The sequence below is a fragment of the Agelaius phoeniceus genome, chromosome 4 (genome assembly GCF_051311805.1).
Source record: "Agelaius phoeniceus isolate bAgePho1 chromosome 4, bAgePho1.hap1, whole genome shotgun sequence".
Classification (NCBI taxonomy): domain Eukaryota; kingdom Metazoa; phylum Chordata; class Aves; order Passeriformes; family Icteridae; genus Agelaius; species Agelaius phoeniceus.
This window is the reverse complement of record NC_135268.1, coordinates 41,950,742-41,976,655: the sequence shown is the minus strand read 5'-3', so window position 1 is coordinate 41,976,655 and position 25,914 is coordinate 41,950,742. Positions and strand designations below refer to the sequence as shown.

Sequence of the window (25,914 nt, the reverse complement as noted above, 5' to 3'; positions counted from 1 at the left end):
AGCACCAAACTCTGTGGTGCAGTTGACACACTGCAGGGAAGGGATGCGCTGGGGGACCTGGACAGGCTCGAGACCTGGGACTCTGCAAACCTCACAGAGTTCAACAAAGCCAAGTGCAACGCTGTGTGTGTGTGTGGGGGGGGGGGGGGGGGGGGCAATCCCAGGCATGAATACAGGCTGGGCAGGGAAGGGATTGAGAGCAGCCCTGAGGAGAAGGACTTGGGGGCATGGGTGGATGAGAAGATTGACTCTTCTGTATGAGAATGTAAGAGAATAGTGCAGAAGGTAGTCTCACCCCTGAGGAGTTGCAGCTGTACCAATCACCAAAGATTAGGAACAGGCCTGCCCTTAATAGGCCACAGCTGTGTCCAATAAGAAGATGAGTGCTACAAAAGATTGGGTTAGCTGGGTGAGGAGAGATGGAGTTTGTTGGCTGTGCTGTTAAGAATATGGAGTTAGTGCTGTGAGGAGATGCCCATGAGAAATTACTGAAAAGGCATGGGAGCTTTTGCAATATGGTGACAACAAAAAGCAGTATGGCTGGCAGAGTGAGAGAGGGGATTCTGCCTCTACTCTGCTCTCAGGAGACACCATTGGAATGCTACATCAGGCTCTGGGGTCCCCTACATAAGAAGGATGTGGACCTGTTGGAGAGAGTCTAGAGGAGAGCAGGGTGATCAGGAGGCTGAAGCACCTCTCCTATGAGGAAAGACTGAGGGAGTTGGGGTTGTTCAGCCTAGAGAACAGAAGGCTCTGGGGAGTCCTGATTATTGCCTTTGAACACAGAGGGGGGCTGCAAGAAAGCTGGAGAGAGACTTTTCACAAGGGCATGTAGTGATAGGGTAAGGGGGAATGGCTTTGAACTTAAAGGGGTTAGGTTTAGATTGGGTATTAGGAAAAAGTTCCTCATTGTAAGGGTGGTGAGGCACTGGAAAAGGTTGCTTGGAGCAGTTGTGGTTGCCCCATCCATGGAAGTGTTCAGGATCAGGTTGGATGAGGCTCTGAGAAATCTTAGTCTAGTGAAAGGCATCTCTGTGCATGGCATGAGGGCTGGAACTGGCTGACCTTCAAGGTTCCTTCCAACCCAAACAGTGCTATAGTCTATGATAAGTTACCTGTGGCAAGTCAGCAAGCAACTATGTTCCATAATATACTTGGACACCATGGATTAAGATATGACACCTGTGAAATTATGGAAATTATGAGAATTCATAGCTTTTTGATATTGGTATGGTTGCTCCTGGCACTTTTTAAATTGTTTAATGTCACAGAGAGTGATGCAGTTCCCTGAAGATTTGAGCAATCGTTGTAAACTTCATAATGTCATCAACCAATTTTTTCTTATTCGAGGTATGGCAGTGATAGTGACCACTTCATAACACGAACATAGATTTTAAAAAATAATATTGCTTAGAAAAAGGCACACACGGAGTAAGTTATCAAAAGTTGGGTATTTTAAATTTTCTAAAATTCTTTTTGATGTTATCTTCAATTAGTTTTTTTTTTCACTGTGCCTGCCAGATAAATATATGCATGCATAGCTAGATATCTCTGACTTTTAAAGTCATGGCACTTGGCAAAATGCTTTTAAAGAGAGAAACACAAAAGCCAACATTATCCATGAAAACTACGTAAATATTTATAAGCAGTATATGTTTGATTTCTGTTCTTTTCAAAAATTATTTATTTTAAAAATCCATCTGCTGCTACCAGATGATAAATATTTAAATCAAATTTGTGCCTGGGATACAAGGGCACTATTTCTTCCCAAAGGGACATAATAAATTTGATACTGTAGGCCCAGCCTCAGTTCCCCAGCTCAAACAGCATAGCAGGCACTTTGTTGGGGTACATTTATAGACTTGTATGAAAAAGCTTCCTGTCTGGTAGGCTGTAAACAAGTGATCATTTTGCCTAATCTCTTTCAGGAGATTTCCTAGAGGCTGGACTGGAATATGTCTCCAGGGAAAATACCTCATTTTGCCTGAAAGACTCCAAGCAGTGGTGACTTACCACCTCAGGTAAGTTGTTCCAATGTCTAGTTACCCCCACTGCTAAGAAATCACATCATTTCAATCCTGAATTTGTCTGACTCCAGTTTCCATTCATTATATCTTTTTATGTTTCTGTCTGCAAGACTGAACAGCTCATCCTACAATCAAGTACCTTTTCTCTGTGTGTGTATTATCTGGGTGCAGTGATCCAGTCACCACTCATCTCTGACAGATTTAATAGATGTCTTAAACCTTATACCTTAGGTGTTATTTTTCAACCTCTGGATCATTTTTTCTGCCCTCTGAATTTTTTTTCTAGTGCTTATATATCCATCTTTAATCATGGGCACTGCTTTTTCTGATGCTGTGTGTAGGGCAAGGTCATATCCTAATAGTTACTCCCTTTTTCATACAGAGGAAAATCAGTTATTATGTATTACAGCTGACATTTGCTGACACATTGCATGTGTCAATAGATTGGTTGATAAGGTGCCTGGAACTGTGGAGGTCTGACACTTGCATTCTCAATGTGTGCTTGTACAGGTGTATGACTTTTAATTCCTGTGATAGAGAATTATAAAATCACAGAAATGTTTGGGAAGGATCTGTGCAAATCATCTAATCCAGCTCTGTGCTTGATGCAGGCTGTTGCCAACATTCACTTAGGAATGGACCTCCTTGGTAAATCTGAAAATTTTGTCCACAGCTCCTCCAACTCCTTATCTACGACGCCTTTTCCTTATTGCACTATCAGACAGGCAAATCTTATTCAGCTCTAACATGAACTCAGTCAGGGAACACTGCCATCAGGAAGAAAAAAACCTTTTACTTCTCCAGATTTCTTGAGTTTAATTAGGCATTGATCCTGTCTGACATAGGCTATATGACTGTGGATGCTGGGACACAAATGGCAAAAGGGTAGATAGGAGCATTCAAGGGGAAGTGCTTATGCAGCACAGCTTTCTAATGTAACACAATGCTTGCAGTTTGCCAGTACAAAAAAAAGTGAGATCATTCTGATTCTCCCCCTCCTCCTTGGCCATGCATTTCCACTTTTTCTGGTGGCCATGGCAAGCTGAACTAGAAGAAAATAAACATCACCATAAAAAGTAAGTAATTACTGAATGGTTTATTGAATAGCAGTGCCAGTTGGGACAGACTTGTATGGAGCTGCTCTTTTCAGTGGCAGCTAACCATTTGGTTGGCTTTGCTGCAATGAGAGATTTCATCTCTGCAGTTCCATAGCAGTTCATCCTTATCTAAGTCAGAGCTATTGTGGTCTGTCCTGGTATTTTTGCAGCTGACCAGCAGGAGGCTGGTCCAGGGAGCTTTGCAGCCAAGAACTAAGCTTGAACTAAACCCCAAAAACTCCTGCTGGTTCTCCACTGATTTCAGGGAGTTGATGTATCCGAAAATGAATCGCTCTTTTATACAGCGAGTTTTAAACTTGTGACCTGACATGATGCTAGTGTGCTGGTACATGTGGTGGGAAGGGAGAAAGGCTGGATTGGGAATCTCTGTCCTCAGACATGGACAATGTCCACGATTTCCTTTTTTTGTTTCCTGAAGTGTATTATTGATGTGAATTTTTGTGTTCACAGTAGGTCTTAAGATTATTGTAAAATGATGAAAGAGACCTGTCTTGCATGTAAACATTCAGGGTCAATATTCTGTGGATCATTCTGGACTTGGTGATTATTGAATGACAGCTTGTGTTTGCAGGGTCTGACTCAGTGACTGAGATGGTCTCTTCCAATCTTACATTTTTAGCTGTACCTATGCTAAGAGTACCCTAGTGTTAAAACTGTTAAGAACTCATTTTTCTTAATTTGACATTAGTTAGCCACTTTCTAATTTGTTGCATTTGGTACTATTCCATCCTTCACTGCTGTATTAGTTTAACAGCAGAGTGAGAGAGAAAGAAAGAGAGCATTTTTGCTCTTAGTTGTGCTAAAGATTTTCCCCAAATGCAGCCATTAGAGACCAGCTGCAGACAAAATAGCACAGGCAGTTGATTTTTCAGCAATGTTAGATTTTGAGCTCCTGTCTGCAGTAATTAATTAGCTCCATTGCTGAGCCGGCTCCCTGCGGGACTGCGCGATCATTAGTGCCAAAGCCAGGAAGGGAGCATGAACTCCCAAACCCCTGAGAAACTACTGCAGCAACTCTTGTCATCTATAGAGCATTTCAAGAACATTTCAAGTGACACTGGTAGAAAAGATTCCCTTTCTCATCTGTATGAAGGCCTTGCTCAGATTCAGTTAGACTGCTGGCTGGGACCAGGCAAATCTACTTCCTGAGCAAGATTTTGTCAAAGGCTCTCCAAAACCCAAAGGGTTGCTCTCAGCTAATTCATCTTAATTTTGCTGATATGTAGAGAGAATTATAGAAGACTTGAGAGACATCAGGGTACAAATCAATGGTGATGTACAGTACTGGGGCTGTTGTGCCAAAAGCTAGCCCAGAACCAAGTATCTGTCAGCTAAAAGTCAAACTTGGACACAGCAGAGACACAGATGAATCCAAACATGCCAAGATGAAAGTGCTGGCATGAAGTTACACAACTTCCTTCAGGTGCAGAAAACCAGCGGACACTGAGATTATTTACAAATCACTTTTATGAATTACTTTTTGTAGGCTTGGGATGCAGTGTAATATAGTTTAATCTCTTCTCTCATTCCCCATGCTTGTTTCAGAAGAGAACAAGAAATTTAATCCAAACAAAGGATTAAGAAATTTCAATAACTGGACTATTGCCATTATTGAAACAATGGACCAGCTCTTTAAATGCTTGTTCTTGATTGAAGTCAATGACTACATCAGAGGGAGCAGAACTGGAATGCAGAAAAGAGGAAATGAAAAGTCTAGAAGTGATACACAATTATTTTACCTATTATGCACTTCTAGCAATGCATTGCGTAAACAAAGCAGCTCTGAGAAAGGATCTCTCCTCACTGGAGAATAAAGTTAGGGAAAACTTTTGAGAGATGGACAGAGGAAAGAGAAATGAGATTTAATATAGATAAATGTAAGCTAATACACCTGGGAAGAAATAATAATCATCCTGTATACAAAATCAGGAGCTGCTCTTTAGAAAACAGTAATAGAGAGGAAGGCCTGGGAGCAGTGGTTTATAATTAATTATTGCAGACAGGAACTCAATTCCTAGCACTGGGGCAAAACCCAAATACATTCCTTTTCTGGGCCAGCACCAGAGGTTTGTTTCTACAGTGAGTGCACAGAGATCAGGGAGCTGGCAACAACACAAGCAAAATATTAAACTTATGGCTATGCTGTTATTAATTCCATTTATAAGCTACAGACTTGACTGCTGATACCCAAGCTTGTGGTTTTCTATTTGCTGAATACAGTAAAACAATAAAACATGTCTAAGATAAAAACTGCTGATGAGTTTGTAGAAGGGTACCTTTTTTTTTCTTGTCCTCATATTTAAATGCAGAACTGTGGCTTAAAGATTGAGATTTAGCCTAGACAAGATGGTGGAAGCAAACCCCCTTTCCTAAAGAAACACATTACATTTGAAAACAGTATAGAGAGAATTAAAACAATGTAACAATGCCATTACTCAGTGAAAAGGAATCTGTTGGCAAGAAGTGAAGGCCAAATGTAGAGCTATGCTATTATTTAGGTGAGAAATGTTGGTCAGTAAATGCATTTAGCAGGTAGAAAAGAAAGATATTACAAGTAAGTGTGTTCCACCAAAACCAGATGAACATTGCTATGCTGAGAAGACAGTGTCATGTGAAAGCCTGCCAGACAACCCAGACAGGGTGCCATGAAGAGCTGTCTGATTGCAAGACCTGATGTCTGTGTATTTAGAAGTTCACAACTTGAGGATCACAATGAAACACAAATTGATTCTAGTCCTAGAAAAGCAATGGAGGAAAACCCTAACAAGATATAGTATGTGGAATATTAAAGATTTACAGGATTATTTCCTCTTACTGGTGCTGTGAGCTAGTATCACAGGGTAATGCTGTCTTTGATTCCTTACAGGCCATGCTAGAAAGATGGCACCTCTCTCCCCTATAAGGCAGCCTTGGAGTGGTATAATTTCTTCCCAGGCTGGATACAGCTTGGACTGACACCACCAGGCTGTATGCAAGCACAGAAAGAGGAATTCATTATCCCACAGACAACTTTTCCTCCTCCTGGGAAAATAATGGTGGATCATTTCTTAGAGCCCTATATGTCAAAAAGCTTTTTTTTTTTTTTTTTTTTAATAAGTGTAAAACCAGGAAACTATTTTTTTAAATATGAAAAAGAAAAAGTCCCAAAATATAAATGCTCTCAAAACTGACTTTTCATCTTTTATCTGAGAAGGCAGATAAAGCTACATAATTAGTCAGGGAAGGATCATTCCCTTTCTCCCCACAGTCTCCAGAGGATAAACTCCAGATAAACCTTTTGGAGACTGCAGAGCTTGAACTGTAGAGGGTTTTAGTCTGTGAAAGACGTTTGGAGCACACAATAATTAGCAGCTCACAGCTGAATTTTGCTAGCTGTCATAGTATTTGTTGCTATCACTGCATGAAAGTACTCCTGTAAGTCTCCTGAGTCTTCCTAAATGTGTGCTGTAGTCTGATTTGTCCACATGGAACTTTTTAATAGAATATTTGGTCAGAGTACAACACTTAAAGGCTTACAGCAAATCCCTTTTCCATGGCACAACACCACCTGGACAGAATGAGAAAATAAAAGTTCTTTCTTGGACAAAGCAGGAACTCCTTTACTCTTTATACTATATCCAGGCCCTTACAATCCAGGGGGATTCAGTATGCTGGGAGAATCAATGGGTAGCCTGCTAATCCAAATCCACATCTTCTTTGTATCCCCAAATCAGTGCTCAAGAGTTCTGACAGAAGACAGGCCCTTTCTTAAGACTTGCCCTTCATCTCTGCTTGCTCACAGTTTTTAAGTCCCAGTGGGAAAACTGTAGAGACTCTGGGAACAAACCAGAAAATATATTGTAATTCCTTTAAACTCAATTGAGATTCACCTCTGTTTTAAGAAAGCAAACACCAACAACTGTCTGGGTTACCTTGAATCCAGTTGTGCTTAAGTGTTTCAGGACACTGTATTTGAGATAGTCTTTATTACTGCTGCTTTCCAGACTGCAGTCTCATTTGTATAAATTTCTTACCAGTATTTCTGACTTTAATTACAGTTCACTTAATGGTAGATGCACTTGTGCTGTTTCTTTTCACATCCAAAACAGCTGTTCAAGTTGTTAATCTGTGGGCTGTGCTTTGTTTTCAACAGTTGATGTCTGTCCTGTTACTGCTTTTTATCTTTTTCAGGTATGCTTGGCTTACCTTCTCTTCTCAGCTCCCATGGTCTCTCCCCACCTCCCCTCCACAGAAAGCCAGCTGCCAGGAGCTATATGCATAACATATATGCACTTAACAACACTTTCTTTGTCTTTCTGTCCAATTGCAAAGGTCATTTTCTCAGCTCCTGAGAGAATGTCACTCCTTTTTTTTGGACAGTGCCATTGGCTCCCTTTCTTCACTGCATGAAATACAAATTACTTCTCTTTACTTTTCAAGCCATGTCTAATCTACATCACCAAGAAGTATCCCTCATTGCCATTATACAAATGATACCAGTATTTTAAGGCAGTCTTGTACATTCACTTTCATGATTTCACCCATGTTGCTGATTATGCATAGCACAAAATCTATGTAATAGCCCTAAACTCTTCTTTTTCTTCTTTTTCAAGCATCAAGTCTCTGCCTTGAGCTTTGTCAGAGTCTGAGCATAGCTGCATAATTCTTTTGCTGGAGATGCTTTTTCATAGGAACCAATTACAACCTCTTCCTGCTCATCTTCTCTCTATGAGGCACTTCAAAGGCAAAACAGTTTGTTGTTTTTATGTCTGTACAGTGCAAGCTGCAGTGAGGATGGGTTTAGGTGTAATTTTAAGAGTAGTATTAACAATAAAAATACAGTAAACCAAATTACTTGTCTTGTTTCTAAGTCTGTAAGATAATTCGAGGAAGTAGTTCCAACATAGGCTGTTTAATTTGCCATACCAAAGTTGCTTAAGTCTGTGGATTCCAGGCATAAATTTGCCGCAGGGACTAAGAGAGAGAGAGTGGGACTGGAACTGTGCCTTTTCTGACAGATGACTGTTACTGGCTTAGTAGAATTACCAGAATGCACCCTGAGGGGCTGTAGTCACTCTGTTTGATTCACTCAGTGAGAACCACGCTCAGCGTGGAGCAATGGGGGCATGGGGTTGTGTTTTACAGGTCCCTTACCAGGATCATAGCTAAATTCACCCACAGTGCTGACTGGACAAACATCTGGCCACATTCCTTTTAGCATGGAACTAGGAGTCGCTCTGCACAATTCTGTTTTATGGAGAGCTAATATAAAATGGCATTTCCCCCCCATTTCTGTTCCTTTTGGAAATTCTGTTTTTTTATCATCTCATGTGTAGGTAGAGTAAAATAAAGAATATAGAGTAAAGAATATTCTGTTATAAGTTATACTTTTCAAAAACCAATTAAAAGGGTTAAGACAGAGCAGAAATTAGAGTAATAGTCAGGGTATGCAATTTAAGATTCTTAGGGACTTAAAATATCACTGAGAAGTGGGCAAAAAGCTAGAGAAATGAGATCTACATGCTTTCAATATTTAGCAGCTAGAAGATCGCATTTTCATTCATGACCACAAAGTGTCTGTTTTATTCAAGAAAAATGAGTCTTGTCAAATAGCTTTCATATCGTTCTTTGGCAGGATTACAAGTACATTTGATAAAGATGACTCTATTGACATAATACACTAGTTTATGTAGGGCATTTGTTTTATTCTGTGTGGCAGCCTACATTAAAGAGATGTATGGGAAGCAAAAAATTTTAAAAGTGTTTTTCTATATGGTTGTTTGCCATGTCACAGCTCCCTGCAATATGCCTGGCTCCTTTCTGTGTTTTTACTTTATTGCCTTATAATGCCTCTAGTTTAAAAATGCCCTGTCTTTGCATAATGTCTAGCATCTTGAAGTATTCAGAACACCAAACAATGAGCACAGGAACCAAACCAGTTTGTCAAAGATCTGTCCTTTTCTAGTTACACCTCAAAACTCTAAGATAGTCACGTCTTCTGTATTTTATGAAATAAGTATTATCAGGTTCCTAATTGAATGAATCAGTGATGCAACCATGCAATAAAGCTCATGAACTGCTGAGCCCAGTGCAGGGCATGACTCCACCCAGTGCAGACTGGATAAATATACCTTTAAAAATAGCCAGCTATCATTTTCATGCTGTTGGACTAATCACAAGAGAATCTGTGGACTGAATAGAGAAAGGGTGAAAACTACTCTCAAAGCCCCCAGTCAGAGTGAGCCCTCAGCAGTGTGAACACATATGCCAGATGAGAAGAGAGAGCTTCAGTTCCTCTGTGGTCTTGATGAGTCCCTAATGTCATTCACTGATACTAAGTTATACAAAGTTTAATCTCAGTGATGTCAGTACACTTCTCGGCGCAATTCTCAGCAGATGTCTTAGTAATTTCTCCATGCAGGCAATGAAAGGTGAAACCATTTTTTTTTCTAGCACTCAGGAATAAATAACACTGATAATAAAATGTCTCTTTACTTGTCTAGTAGTCTGGCTAATTAGGGTGATGGGCCATGAAGTTTCAGAGTATTTATACTTTTAAAAAGTGGAGTATACACCCAATAATCACCTATAGATAGCTGACTCTGGTATTCAGGAAGACCTGATTTCCAAGCTGCAAAGCCTGTTATTCATCTGGGTATTAAGTGTTGATTCTACCAGGTACATGGTGAAAAGGTCTTTGACTTAAGTAATTCAAGTGACATACACACTCTATGAGTAAATCACATAGACAAAATCTCTGACTACAGGTGAGGAAGGCTCTCTCCTTTATCTGAAAAAGTCTCAAAGACTACACATTGTCTTTTTAGTCATGAATGTGTAAAGAGCTGAGGCCCTGAATATTTGGTTGGTGAGTGTAGGAAACAAGCCAGTGCAGAAATTACTTTTTGTAAGATCTGGTAATTTGATAGCAGTCAAAACATTTCATTATCTTCAAAAGTATATTTTGATTGAGACAATACTGTAAGAATAGACATTGTGTATTTAATTTTATTAAACTTAAAAATGGTGCTATTTGCTATGAGAGAGATAAAATTAAATACACTTTTTAGTGGCTTGTAATCATCTGATATCTCCTAAAGTAACAAAGTGCAACCTGAATTGTGTTTAAGAAAGTTTCTTGGGATTGTGAGTATGTCTGTAACAAGTGACTAGTGTTACCAACAGAGCTTTTAAGTGAAGGCTTTACTGTTATAGGCTTGTCTGACTTGGATAACAAACTCTTTTAGTATTTCAGCCCATAAATCCTGAACAGAAAGATACTATTCTCTTGTGTCTCTGACAAACTAAAAGAGAATCTTTGTTTGCAGAGCTCCCCAGAGTTAACACAGTACTAGTTAATGATTTCACCATGGTAATTACTTTCTAGGGTCTGTCAGTCAGGCAGTTTTAATGTATGCAGAATAGGTTGCATCAATTTTGTGCAAAATTATTGTTTTACCTGGTTTCATGCTACTTGTCTGTTAACCTGCCCATAACAAGTTCTGAATATATGGGCCAATTAATCATAGAATCCTAGAATGGTTTGGGTTGCAAGGGACCTTGAATATCATGTAGTTCCAACCCCCCCTGCCATAGGCAGTGACACCTTCCACTGGACCAGGTTGCTCGAACCTCATCCAATTTGACCTTGAACACTTCCAGGAATGAGGCATCTACAGTTGCTCAGGGCAACCTGTTCCAGGGTATCACCACCCTCACTGTAAAGATTTTTTTCCTAATATCTAATCTAAACCTACTCTCTCTCAGTTTAAAGCCATTCCCCCTTGTCCTATCATTACATGTCTGTATAAAAGGTCTGTGGCTTTCCTGTAGGCCCCCTTCAGGTATTGGAAGGGTACAAGTAGGTGTCCCCAGAGCCTTCTTTTCTCCAAAAAGGCTGAGCAATCTCAATTCTCTCAGCCTTTCCTTTCCAGATGTGTTCCATTCCTGTGATCATCTTGGCATCTGTCTTCTGGACTCACTCCAACAGGTTTATGTCCTTCCTATGCTGGGGACCCCAGGGCTGGATGCAGCATTCCAGATGGAGTCTTGGCATCTCACCAGAGCAAAGGAGAGGGTCAGAATCACCTCCCTTGCTCTGCTGGCCATGCTGCTTTTAGTGCAGCCCAAGACATGTTTGGCTTTCTGGGCAACGAGAGTACATTGCCAGCTCATATCCACCTTCTTATCCACCAACATCCCCAAGTCCTTCTTGGCAGGGCTGCTCCTGATCCCTTCGTCCTCCAGCCTGTTTTGATATCAGGGATTGTCCCAACCAAGTGCAGCACCCTGCACTTGGTCTTGTAAACATTATGAGGTTCCCGTGGCCCAGCTTCTGGAGCTTGTCCAGGTCCCTCTGGAAAGTGCTCAGCTATTGCCATTTTCCTTAGATACACTAGGTCACCAGCTGGTATATTTCTGAGTTGTGTAACTCAGAAATGACACATCATGTGCTGTGTCTTGCCATGCTCAAAGGTAGGGGACATGGTGGACTAAAATGGACATGAAATGATAGCTATTTTTAAAATAGTGCTTTTATCCTCTGTGCACTTGATTTGGTCCAGTCCTAAATTAGCAGTTCATGAGATTTATACCATGGTTGCATCACTGGTTCCTATGTGCTTTATTCAAACAATATAATCTAATAATACTTCTTTTATAAAATAAGGATAAAGAAGGTCTAATCTTGCAGTTTTGAGGTGTAATTACAAAGGGACAGATCCTTGATTAAATTCTGTGGTTCCTATACCTGTTGTTTATGTATTCTGAGTACCATGAGACATTAGAATTCACGCAAATATTGGTCTTTTTTAAAACATGAGTTCGTTGAGTATGCTTGCCAATGTTTGTAAAGGACTCTGGCACTCAGTTGGAGTGCTGACATTGGTTTCAATTAGAGTGTGATGAGTCCCTTTGTCGTTGAAATCATCACGTTTAAAGGTATAAATAGGCAAAGCAACTGGCTAATAAAATTTGAAGTGAAAAAAATCAGTTTTAATATGTTTGTATGTAGCTCCTAATAGGAGCTAGGTCGTGACTTTTTTCAGCACAACAGTTGGAGTCACAGCTTGGAGAAACTTGAGAACATCTGTTATTTCTGTTGAAAAATACAAGTACATTGAGTAACTCACACCTTTGAAATTCCTTTGTGGGGGTTGAAGACAACTCCTCCCCAACACAAAGCTGATTTGCTCAGGATTTGGAAAATATTTGACTAGTTCATCTTTTAGGTCTCTCATAATTCAGACACAAATGGTCTTTGGAGGGAAGCTTTGAAAAGGTTTTTCCTGTGAGGTTTGTTGATTCCAGAAGGAAGGGCTAAAATGACTTACACATTTGCAATACATAGAAGTTCATTTTACATGTAGGCTTCTTTAGTTTGTAAAATACATGAAGTTGCTGTCTTAAAGAAAACAAAACAGAAGTAATCTAGTTACAATTGATCTATGATCCAGCACCTAATTTCTTTTGTACATGCTATATATTTTGTAATAGATTTTTGGAAATCTGTTTCCATCTGTAGCAAGTCCTAGGGACAAGGAAAAAATCAGTGGCAGCTGAAAGCATTTCTTATCATCAACATATCTATCAGTTATACTTACATGTTACATGTAAGGCATATACATCACAACACATCATACACATCACAACACATCATTGAAAAAATTTTATTTATTTTTTAAACCCTATGAAGATGTATGCTCTTTGCCAGCATACACCAAGGACTTAATGGTTTACTCACATATTCTATTGACCCTTTAACTAGCATCAGCCAAGAGGCTTGTTTTATGGGCTCATGAAAAGGGTCTGAGTGGCAGCCATTTGAGAATTAAGATTCCTGGACAGGCTGGTGTTCCCAAAACGCCAAGGAGAGAATATTACTTTTCACTGCAGACATACGAGGCTGTCTAGCAGGCAGTGTCTAGTAAATAAAGGAGGGAACAGAGAGAAGGTGGCAGAAGTGTGGGAAGAGGTGTAGAGCATGGAGCCTAGAAAAGTATCTTTGGGTGTGAAAGGATGTGAGAGTAGGAAATAGAAAACCATTATAAGCCTGTGGACTGGAAGCAAATAATAACTACTAGTGGGAATGGTTACATCTATGAAGGTGTTCTGTGGCCTATTGCCATTTTCATCTCCAGACTAGGTGTCTGTTTAGGTGGTGTGTCCCATGACATATGGATTTTCTTGCAAGTACTGTATAATGTAACAGTTTTGGCAGATGGAAAGCTGCAATTCTCCTTGGGAAAGCTAATCCATTGAATAGAACGTGGTAGTTGAACAATAACTCCCCAGAAGCTCTGCAACAATTCACCCAGGAGAAGTTTAGTTATAGATCAACCCCAGATAAGGGGATTGATTGGTTAGGCAAACTAAACATCAATTCAGTTTAACTCAGCATAATAGATTTTGTTCTACTTTTTCTAACAGAACAGAAATAGTTCAGGAAAATTGTGATTTGGACTTTTTTTTTTCCAGGGAAATGCAAAGCAAAACGTTTTGTAGAACCTTCCCACCTTCCTCTAAATCAAACAATATTCTGTGTAATTTAGATTAGGTTTAGTACAAATGAGAAAATGACGGATAACTTAGGGTTTTCTTTGTTTTTCATGTTGTTTTTTTCCTTTTCTAGCTTGTTTCTTTAGTGTAGCTTAGTAAATTTTCCTGGATATTCTATTTTCTTCTGCATGTGCAGTATCTGGTTATCTGTCTCATGCAACAATCCATGTTTCTCTCTCACATCTTCTTGATGCTATTTCCTTACTATCTTCCTATACCTCCCGTGTGATGCCTTGTTAGTTTTCCTCATTTCTCTATTTTTTTTCTCTTCATGTCTCTGCATTTCTCTTTCCTCTTTATCAAATCAACCAAAAGGACTCTCTCATGCATTTTTCTAATGTTATTTAAAACTGCAATTTCAGCCTGATGTGAACTTCTTGTTTTCTATCTCAGAGTCACATACTGAGTCTTCTCTCACATTATTAGAAAGCAGGTCCTTCAGTTTCCTTCCCTCTTCACTCAGCATAGCCATGATTTTAGTTTTCTAGATCAAGACTTCTGAGGGGCTTTTCCTCAATTATTTTTCTTCCAGCTTCAACTTTGCCCCTAGGAGGAAGAACAAGATAGTAGTTTTGCCTCTTGGATGGCATTCCTCTCCACATGAGTAATGTTATTTCTGTTCTTGATGGTGTTTAGTCATTAACAGACGGTTTGCCTTGCAAATATTTGTCAATAATTTGGTTAAATAGTAACAAAAAGTAAACTGTGTGATTGCAAATCGAAAATTCCTTCTCCTCCAGTGGTTCAAATGGTTTAGGCCATACATAAAAGGGAATTTGAGGTTACAGAGTAAAATATTTATAAAAGGTCTTTTTAGCATGAACACGTGTATATGCGGCAAGAACAATCACAAAAGATTTTCCTATTAGGAAGTACATATAAAAACTAGAATTTAAAAGTAACAAGTTATCTAATTGATACTTTAAAATACGTTAAAATAAACTGAAAGAATGCACACATTAAACTTTAGACAGTACAAAGCTTATTTTTCCCCAGAGAAAGAGAAATCATGGCCAGAGTACAAGAGTAGAGATAATTAGAGATTTGTTTCTTTTCTACCTCCCAAGGTAAGGCTTAATCCTACAGTAATCTCTTTATTGAGAGCCAAGTGTTAGTCAAGGAGCCTGCTGCACAGATTCCTAACTAGCATTTAGTTAGATGTTTTCAGTATCTGGGAAGCAACTATCCTATGAATTTATAGTCTGCATTGTTTTTTATTTTGTCCTTCACTGTAATACACTGGCATGGATTCATTACAGATTTGCTAGCTTATATCGTGATATAGAGTGAGACTTGCAGTCATGAGCAGTAACCTCCAGAGCCCTGCTGTCCTTTAGTGGGGCAGGGAGTTTGTGCTGGGCACACAATGACTGGCACACTCTGGCAATGAGCATAAACCGATTATCTCAGAACAATTCTGCCTTTGAGCATTTCAGCCTTGTTCTCCCCCATTGTCAAGCTTGCTTTAAGGATAAATGCCAGAGAAATTTGGGGTTCATTTGTGGGGTAGATATTAGGCAAATTGGTCTTCTGTCTTTTTAATTTCCAAACTTTGGTTTGCAGCCCTGTTGTAAATTTTTTGGCTCTTTTAATTCCCAGGTGAGATGGGAAAGTGAAACATAGCAAAAATGAGAAATATACATGCTGAAGTTAAGTTTTGGGGTTTTTGTTAAAGGTCCAAAGGTTAGATCTACCAATGGATTTAAGTGGTATTTATGTATGTGATGTTAAATTTTGCACTGAAGGATCAGTAACCCAGAGGTGCTGCTTCTCTGATAATAAAGTTCCAACAGACCTTGTGCCATGCCCTTGGGAGTCTCAGACTTGGTGGTGCTGGAGAGCTCTCTCATCTATATAGGTCCTGTGGTATTTTCGGGGTCCCCGATGGAGGAAAATGATGAATCTGACTCCATGTTCTTAGAAGGCTAATTTATTATTTTATGTTACTATATTATATTAAAGAATACTATACTAAAACTGTACTAAAGAATAGAGAAAGGATACAGACAGAAGGCTTAACAAATGAAAAACTCATGACTTTCTCCAGAGCCTTGATGCAGCTGACTGTGTTTGGTCATTAAGTAAAAACAATTCACATGTTGGATAAACAACCTCCAACCACATTCCAAAGCAGCAAAACACAGGAGAAGCAAATGAGGTAATATTGTTTTCCTTTTTCTCTGAGGCTTTTCAGCTTCCCAGGAGAGAAATCCTGGGCGAAGAGGTTTTTTCAGAAAATAAGATGGTGACAAGGTCCCAGTGATGTTCAACACTGAGATAACTCCTTCATAACTGGAAATTAATCCTGTCACCATTTTGGACTTAACGAGCTCAGGGTCCATGTAAAACACAGTAGCTCAGGAACAGTGGTACTTTTTAGTGGAGGAAATATGGAGCAAGGGGTATTCTACAGGCTTGGGAGAACAGCCACAATACTTAATAAACTAATCTGTGGGTGTCTGATTAATACTTAACTGTGTAATTTTGATATCAGTCTAGAAAGAGAAGTGGGTGGTCTAAAGACAAGTGTCTCTGGAAGGGATGGATGTTCAGAGGGTGTGGATATCCAGGTGACCCTATGTGACACAGTTGCATTCCTACACAGTGGTCTGAAGGGTCAGGTAGAGAAAGGGTAGAAAAAGTATTTTGCTGCTTGCTGGGTTGACTTGCTTCACGTATTTTTTGTTTGTTTTAAAATGAAGTTGACATAGAAAAATTTTATTTATTAGAGTAGTGAAAATGGAAGAGTGGCCTGTACCCTCTCCTTGTTTATCCAAGGGCTTAATGATTAGAGCATTAATGCACACAGTAGGTGCACGAAGTCCATTTAATTTACTGCCTGCAGGAATTCCAAATGCAATGCCTTAATTGTAAGACTATAAAATGTTCAAGTATTCTTCTTACTGAATTCCTTTTACCGAAGTTTTGCATGAAATTATTAAATATGCTTTGGATCAGGAAGAGTGAGTGTGTCACTTGCTGGTGAGAGGACTCCCAAAGAAAAGGGAAGGTGAGGGAGCTTGGTTCTTCCAAATAGTTGACATAGGATAGTTGCCAAAAGAAGGACTGAAATCCATGTGCCCCCTCTTGAGCAGATCTAACCACCAGGCTGTAGAGGTTACTTCCTTTACATGCAAGAATTAAGAACTGGGCCATTCAGCTGTGTACTTCCATACTGGGTTGAGGAGCACCTCCTCAATGCTGTTTCTGAACTTGGCGACATGTGGTGGCAAGAGTACTTTGTGTTCAGTTTTGCAGCATTTAAGACAAAAATCTTATGTTTTATTGGGGAGGGAAGTGGTTTTGTTTGCTGTTGGGAGGGCTAGTATGATAACTCAGCAGTATCCACAAGAACATACCTGTTCACTGGAAACTTCTCCAGTGTAAATGACATTCAATGACATAGTCAAAAGTGAGTACATGTCGTGTGTGTAAGCATACACAAACAGCTGGGACACTCACTTGGGTGTGGGACAAAGAGGTCAAAATCAGTTTGAATAGAGTCTCTTGTATCTCAGCTGAACAACTAAAACTATTTATTCTTCTGGATTAACAAGTCTATCTGATTTTATTCCTGTAGGGTTTTAAAGCATAAGCATCCATCTCAAAGCAAAAAACCTTGTATTTCTGAAACCACTGCAAATCTTTGCAATGACAGAAAGCAGTCTGTTTCCTGCCTTCTTCCATGTAAAATGCAACCTAAAAATTCCTTAATGTCTTCTGTACACATTACAGAAGTCTGCCCTCTTTTGACGATAGGGATGGGAAGTTGTTGTGGGGTTGGCTCACTGCAGAGGTATAACCTTAATTATCAGGAAGGAAGCTCAATGGAGCCTGAGGACCTAGTTAGCTCTCAGCTGTGCCTGGGGGTTTGAGGAGCCTGTGGAGGCAGCTGAGGAGGTGGGCAGGAAAGACCTATGATAGATGAAAACTCATGTAGTGGAGTTAGTGGTTGCGCTTTGCTGCAAGAAAATCACAGTCCACCTGAACTGAGAGGAAACAGGGAGCTGGAGGAACCAAACTGAGAGCTGGAATTTTACGATTTCTGCTTTGAGTAAGGAAAGGCTGGGCTCAAATGGGAGGTCTGCAGAGAACTGTGCCGTGAGAGGGGCAGACATACTTGATCTGCAGTGGTGTTTGCCAAGGGATGTGAGAGTTGAGAAGCCTCTGCTCCCCTGAAAGAAGTGTTGCTGCAAGGCCTCAGTGGGCGTCCAGAAGGAGGCTCACTTTTTTTTTTTGTGATGCTTGCACTTAAATCCTGACTGAGGCTCCAGTTTGCACAGTCCAGGAGGATTTGTATGGTGGCACTGGTGTGGAAAGTTGTTGTTTGCATAGAGATTAGATTGAACAAAGGGAAAAGTTGAGTGGCTTCTTGGAAAGAGGTTGATACCTTTGATCACTTGCCCCACAAATAGCATTAAACTTTTTTCCTTCCTGAAAAAAAAGATGTAGCAAGGTCCATGTATGCCTATGGCAGGGCAGAAGATGCTACATAGCTTTGGTATTCATGCTTCTAAGACAGTTCTTTTTTGCTTTTTTCTTGGCATTCATAAGCAGTGTCCTCTCTGTCCCCACTCAGGTATGTGGAATGAGTGCTTATGGACTTCTTTCTAATGCCTGAGATAGAGACTTTTGAAACTCTGCTTTCCAGAAAAGATACAAGAAGCAGAGCTGGCAGACTGGTCAGGACCACTGGGAACTTTTGACTTGTTTGCTTCATAGGCCTAACTGAACCTGGAATTTGTGACTTAAAAGATCTGTTGGTATATTCCCCATGTACCTCACCAGACAGTGCAAATAAGAGAGCTGGGCTTTTTTTGTCCACACACTTCTAACTAGCTTCAACTCTCAAAAAGAGACAATATGTAAGGTTTTCTCTTCTAAGCTAGTGAATTGCTTCTATAATGGCATTGTGAGGAAGTCTGTTGGTTACCTGGGGCCTTTCTGTAGCTGTAGAGTTTATTGCCCATGACACTGAGCATGTCTTTCATCATACTTTTGTGGTGTAAGGGCTGAACCTTGTCACAAAACTCTTGCATGGGACTGGTCTAAATTTAGGCCATGTAGGTAATTGCAGCAGCAACTGTTTTGAGCTTTCATGTTATCAGGTGGAACTTTGCCAGATTGTTCTGGTTCCATTTAGAAGTAACTTAAAAAGGAGGCATTTAATTTACTTAGAGAAGATCTATTCCACTCTTTACTAGGACAATTATCTCTTTTGCAAAAACAAAATGGTCTCCTTTATAGCTAAGATACATATTTTGTCTTACCATATAAAGTTATTCAGCTGCTTTTCCCCTAATTTATAGATGGAAATTTTCTTCTTCCTTCACTCTCAATGCTTTTAGGTGGCATATATTAGAAAAGGTGCTTGATTTCTCTCACAGAACATAGCTGAGCAAAGAATCATTGCTGTTTGTCTTCTAACCATTTGTCTTCTACCATGGCAGATACCGAAATATTAGCTTCTGCTAATTTGCAGAACTGACAGATTCTAATAAGGAATCCTAATAAAACTGGCTCATTACTTCTATTCCTTTTAAACATTACATTTAAATTACATGCTGGAAACAATTGTATTAGAAACACTTTTATAATTAAGAAGTTATTAAGAGTTACTAAAATCCTGCTTATACATACTTATGTTATCTTATACTTTTATCAGTGTGTCTTAAGGCTCTAATGGCACTAGAAATAATATCTCACAATGCATCTCTCCATAATTCCCACTGGTATTCTGAAAGATAGTATTAAGAAGATCATTAAGAGCATAGTCTCTTTGTGTTCCCATTAGCTTTCCATTAATTTGCATTTAGCTGTCTAAACTACAGCAAAGTTAATACTTACAGCAAGTTAATACCTGGCTAATAGAAATGTGAAGCACACTTATTCCTCCTGGTTATTAATACTCCTGTCTGGGCACAGATGTGTTTTCATAGCGTGTGTTTGGTTGCTAGGTATGTGCTGATGGCAAGTGCACCCAGAATGGGCACAATCAATTCATAAGAGCATTCTGTCCTAAAAGCTTGACTGTACACCAAGCTGTGAAGCCCTTCTATGCTTCTAAATGCCCCTGTAGAATGGTGTTGGGAGCAGTAGCAAGCAGGCTTTACTGTAGATTAACAAAGTGTATGGATTGAAGAGCAACAGTGGTGGTTGAACCTCTGGGAGATGTGTACAGCTCCATTTTGGAAGGCATGCATGTCCTCTGGGTCTAGCAGTGGGCCTGAGGTTACAGCCCAGGCATGGAGAAGAGATAGGTGTTTGTCAAAGCAATTAAATTAGGCTTTCTGCATGCTTGGACATGCATTGCTGTGTTTAGTGATCAAGAACTGGAAGCACAGATTTGGATGAAATTGCAGGATTCTATAAGCTGGTACTCCAGGCATGAATCTTCTCTGCTTGTACTACCAAGCTGCTGCTTTTATTTGCTGGTAAGGAAAGGAGCAATGCTGTAATCTTTCCAGATGTGATGAAACAAATATTTTGCTAGAATAAAACATATTTGCATCTATTTGCTACAGTCTGAAGAGATGTGTTTTCTTCCCTCAGATGGCAAGGCAGTAAATTTCATTGATTCAACTTGTTTCTCACTGCCAGCAATCTTCTGTGCCTTACAGATCTGTTTTTGCTGAGACCATTTCTAATGTTCAAAAGTTGGAAGCAGTTTTAATCTGCTTGTTTAAAAGCTGTCAGAAAGCTGACGAGAATGAATGTTTTCTTTAAGTAGCCCCAGGCTTCCCATCTGATTGTGGGCTGTGCTCCTGGTAGAGGGACCCAGCTTAAGACCAGAGAAAGTTGAGGCAAATATGGTTATTCAGCACAACATCTACTTTTATTGTGCACTGGTTGGAGCCCCAGTGAACTTTGGCAGTAATATGAAATGTGGCTTTTTCATCAGGCCCTTGGGGAAACTCTTACAGAAGATTTTAATCCTTTCTTTTTGAAAGTCCTGAGGATCAGGCACTAACACTTTGTAGGTTGTCATAGCATGTCTCAAAGCATTGCTGCATTTGTGTGAAGGATCACCGAGAAGTCGTATCCTGAAAGGGAAAACAAACTCAATTGCTTTTGGTTGTGCCAACTGCACTGAGGTATTTGTTTAAATGAAATGTTTTAGCATAAATAGCTATGCATACAGAAACTAATTCAAGTTTTGAGAGTTCTACCTAAAATTTCTGTTTGCTTCCATAACAGCTGTAAAGATGAAATAAACGGAATAGTCTGACAGGAGCCATATGCCCCTTCTCATGTTAGGGCTATAACCATCAGCTTATGGCACACTATTGCACTAGCAATAAAATGTAAACTGTAAATGTAAAATAATAAAGGTGTTCAGATGTTGGTCTCTCAGATGCTGAAGAAGTCAAGCTGCATTTAAGTGAAAGTCTTTGAAAACACTCAGCTCAGGTCATGACATAAGAGAAATTGTAATGTAGGAGAAGTAAGTATAGTGTTAATATCAGTTGTAACTTTCTCTGAGGTAACCATTTGGTTTTGTTTATGAATACACATAAACTGTAGCTGGAAATAACCTCCTAACTGTCTCTTATTTAAGTGGAGAGGAAACTTATTTGTGGGCAAACCGCCTGGAATGGTTGTTCATCACTTTACTACTGATTGATCATTGTTATGCAGAAATATGCCTTTACACTTTGCTTATTCAAATATGTAGCAACAGAGGACATTGTGCATGTGAACGATGTTTTTATGTGATTTGTTTAAAAGAACAAGCTCTACTTGAGAAGAAGTAAATCTGGCAAGTCAGAGCTGGTTCATGGTATAGAAAATTATTCCAGCCTTCCTGAAAATGAATATCTGGATACGATAACATTAGCATAAACCCCAAACACTACAGTTATAATAAGCTCAAAGATGTTACCACAACCCTTTACAACACAAACTTTTTATTTTTTAACTTCTAACATTATTTAGATGACTGTCAGATCTGACTTTTAGGAATTTAGGTAATGGCAAGTATAACAAATTCTTACTTCCATTGCCATATATGTAAGCATGCAGAACAGGGTCTTACTACAGCTTTACAGAAGTAAGAAGAAATAGAGGCTTAGCAGGAGGTGGTTTAATTTTGCTTCACTTGCATTTAGTTCTTCAGGCTTATGTTTCTCATTTTATCTGGCTTCTGAGTTATGCCTTACATTGTAGCATAAGGAAGGTTTATACAATTCTCAGAGCTTGTTCCTAAGTAATCTTTTAGAGACATGGATTTTCTTAATTGATTTTTTTTCACAATCCTGTTAGGATAATAAAATGGAGGCAGATATTCTTTACCTGAAGACATATCAACCTAGTGGCATTTGTGTTCAGATTAGGAATACAAAGTAGTAGGAGATTGATTAAAGCAAAATCTTGTGTACTTGCAAATGTTACCACTGTCATGTCCTTCTAAGTTCTGGTTTGTGTTGATATTGACCTTGGGTGCTTCAGTGGTACCTGAGTCAGAAAGAAAGATGGCTACTATTACTATTAATCAATACCTACAGAGGAGCATCTGGGACCAATTATGATGTATTCTAAAGGGACAATCAGGACTATCTGGAATAGAATAAATATTAGCATTATTACTTTGTGGGAAGGAAGGAAGCACAGAGTACTTAGCCTGCTATATCTAGTTGAGATGTTGCTGCCGTAATAGGAGATCCTGAAGTTGTTGGGTTTTTTTCTTTATTTTCCTTTTTTTCCCCCTACCTGGAGGTCTTGTTTACAGAGAGTGATGTTTGATAACAGGGTTACAGTTGAAGTTAACACCAAAAGGTGTAATTTCATTCAGAATTGCTTATTTTGGCACAAAAATAAAATAAAAATAGCTAATGCAATTTAAAAAAATCTTTAGGATTGAAAGATAGGGGATAGGTAACAATGACTGTGATTATGGGGCTTGAGATTCATAGCTCACTTGTTATTTACTCTCTAGGATGCTAGTGGGATCCCAGAGCTATGTATTATTGGAATTTATGGGCAAATGGCAATGTAGCAACATGCTGAGTTGTTGAAAATGTACATACTTGCAGTGTTTTGATGGAAGACTCTGTGGAAATTAATTTCCTAATTTGGTTTGGTTTCTTTGATGCTTGCAGATTCCTTGTGAGGTTATGCAAAATAATTTTGTAGTTCCTGCTAGGAAGTACGGAATGGCTAGGTATGTTGGGATGTAAGAGATTAGTATTTTTAATCATCTGTGTGTGAAACTAAACACAGGCAGCATGAGGGGAAAATGAGTTGTCCTTGGAGGTGTGTTCACCAGAGATTCTAGAAATCCAATCCTATTATGCAGCATGTTCTTTTTGAGACTTAGGAGCAATAAAGCAACATCTTTTTCTACAAAGTAAAGGTATATCCCCTTTTTGGGTTGAATCCTATTGAATCATGTTCTTGAAATTCGTGCACAACATAGTTTTGATTTATTAATAGGCATTGGATACCTATCTGAGCTGCCAGTGCTTGGTCAGATGAATGAAAAAGATATAAAAAACAAAAAACATACCCCTTGTTTTTCCTTTTTATATTTGCCTCACCTGGGATCCTGAAAAAAAATCTGGCATCAATAGGTGATCAAAAAAACTAGACCATTGTATTTTCCTTAACAGACATATCATTGTATGTCTGTTAAGAAAAATATTGGAGCTGCTGTGTACTTTTCATCTATTTGCTCTCACAGTTACAACAGGGGCACTGTTTAGATCCATCTTGGTTTATACCCCAGATAACTTAATTTGGTAGGGTTAAGCAGTGAATTATATGCTGCCTGAATTACTGATACTTGCTGTCCTTTTGTAGGTTTGATTTTTATTCATTACTGGATTGTACTTGTGGCATGTTCTTACTCTTTCCTGATTTATAATGGATCTTTTTATTGAATTATTGAGCAAAACTTTTAAATAAAACATCAAAGAATTCTCTTCTACTATCAGTTCTCCTATAGTCATTAGATGTATCTACCCTTAGGACCATTTTCCTCACCAGAATACTGACACTGCTAGACTTATTGCCAAATGTACTGTGCACTAAAATGTTCATCCAATGTAGCATTTTTTTTTGAAAGTGAAACGATTTGCCTTATAAATATGCATAATTAGTTTGCTTGTTGTACAAGTATTTTCCACAGTAATTGGTTTGTTCTTTCTGGCCACCTCAAATGTGGAATAGTTTTTATAGGTGAAGGAAAACAGTACTTGCAGAAAATGTAGTTAAACTGCTTCTTAAAAGTATGTCTGTTATCAGAATTAAGAAAAAGGCTGGAGTTTGTCTTCCAGCCATTGGTCATCTTCCACGTTCTGTGTGTTACGTACTGCTTTCCTTGGTCTGTAGAGACACTGATTCCAGACTGTGAATTGTGATGATTTCTTAGTGGTCCAGTTTGTGTGAAGGTCCAGACTTAAGCTCAGGACTTCTCATTGTTAATTGTATAAACTCTCCTAGTTCATGCTTTATTTGTATATTTACCTATATATATTTTTATATATTTTTGCCATGGATCAAGACTGACTTGACTTTATGGTTCTGATTTCTATTAGACAATAACTTTAGGCTATCTTTGAGTTTCTTGTCACTTTGATAGAAGCAGTAAGTCTTTTTTGCCTGGAGGGGGATTAGTGTTTACTTTGCACAAAACAAAACAAAGAGAAGGCACAAAGCACTGTTCAGAACACCAAGAAATAGTTTGTAGTGTAAGTTATATGCTTCAAGGATAGATGAGGCTAGTGGAAACAACATTCAGTTTCTGAAACTAAAGCAGATGCCTAGATTCACCAAAAAAAGAAAGAAAAAGAAAAAAAAAGAAGGAAATGTGTAACAGCTTTGCTTTTTTTTTTTTTTTAATAAATGAAATATCAGAAGGAATATGCTTGTTTATATTTAAATGTTTCATTTCTATGGCCATTATTTAAATATATATTTCTGTCATCTGGTTATTTTTGTGAAAGCTTGAATAGTCTTGCTAGGATGTCTGAACTAGAAAGCCCTCCTAATGTGTCTTATTGTCTATTTTAGTCCCTCAAATGGAAATAAGCAGAAAAACTTATTTAGGTGCTGATTTTAAAAGAGGAGGAAGGGACCATCTTTCACTGTTCACTAACACTTCTACAGGCAAGAGGTTTTTGTAGTCTTGGCCTGAGAAGGTTTCTTGTAGTTAAACATAATTTCAGTAAGTGCTTGGACAATTGATGAGCAAGCCATTAAATGCAAAGACACAACCTCTAGACTTAGGAAGCCCCTGACCTGCATTTATGTGAAAGCTGGAAAAGGGTATGATACAGCATTATGTCCTTACCCTGTTGTTCTGCCAGTCCCTGACAGAAATAGGATGCTGGCTAAACAGTGCTTTGGTGTGTGGCTGTAATGTTGCTCTTAGTGCTCCTTCTTGGATTTGGCCTCACCTGGGTGTGTCTGGGTAACAGAAGACTTTTCTTAAAGCTTGGGGCTGTCAGTATGTTTTCAGTTGAAACCCTTTGAGCTCTTGGTTCTCCAACCCACACCCTTGGCCACCATTTAAAACCAGAGTAAAGCAAGGTAGTCAAAGGCAGTTCAGGATGTATGTAGATACAAACTGCATTATGAATCCTGTGACAACCCCCTTCCTTAACTGCTTCTCATACCAAATTCTAACACCAGTGTTTCTTTGCTTTATGATCTAAATTATTTTATTTTGTGCCTCCAGGGCCCTAGATATGTCTCTATAAATTAGGTTTTTATCTGTTTCAGATGCTCATGGCATTGCAGAGTCTGAAGTTTTCTGTATTAATTGTCTAATGCGTCACATACATAGCATTTCAAAGATGTTTTTTATGCTTTAGTTTGCAGCATTTCTGTGAGGCACATTCCCAAAGACAGTTTCTTGTCCCAGTTTGCCCAGCTGACCGTAAATCTTCCTTTACTGATGAAATGTTAGGCTGCTCTCAGCAGCCCTTAGCTTTCTATCAGTTATTGCTTCTTCCCTGAGCAGTTGGGAACTCCCAAATTATGCATTTGTTGCTTCTGTTTCATTTGCAAGAGTCATTCATTTCTGCCTTTAATTCCTGTTCCAACTGGCAGTGGGGATTGTGGCAGTCCCAGGCTGTGCTGTAGTACCTGACACTGTAGATCCATCTGCTGAAACTTGAGTATCTTCAATCACACTCAAAGATCTTTTCTGTTACTGGTTGTTTAGGTCACTTAGCAGGCTCTATCGGTGTGTTTTCAGTCCTGCTGTTCTCTGATAGAAAGCTAAATCATAT

The 25,914-nt window shown here is 39.1% G+C and overlaps 1 protein-coding gene across 2 annotated transcripts in view; it reads left to right on the top strand.

The window, feature by feature from the left end:
• DCTD (dCMP deaminase) overlaps positions 1–25,914 on the top strand; it is a 211,024-nt gene that overhangs the window by 17,915 nt on the left and 167,195 nt on the right. For both annotated transcript variants that reach the window (XM_077177396.1, XM_077177395.1), the window contains exon 2: positions 1,929–2,021. In XM_077177396.1, the coding sequence (XP_077033511.1) occupies positions 1,929–2,021 (93 nt within the window). The remainder of the gene's footprint in view (positions 1–1,928; positions 2,022–25,914) is intronic.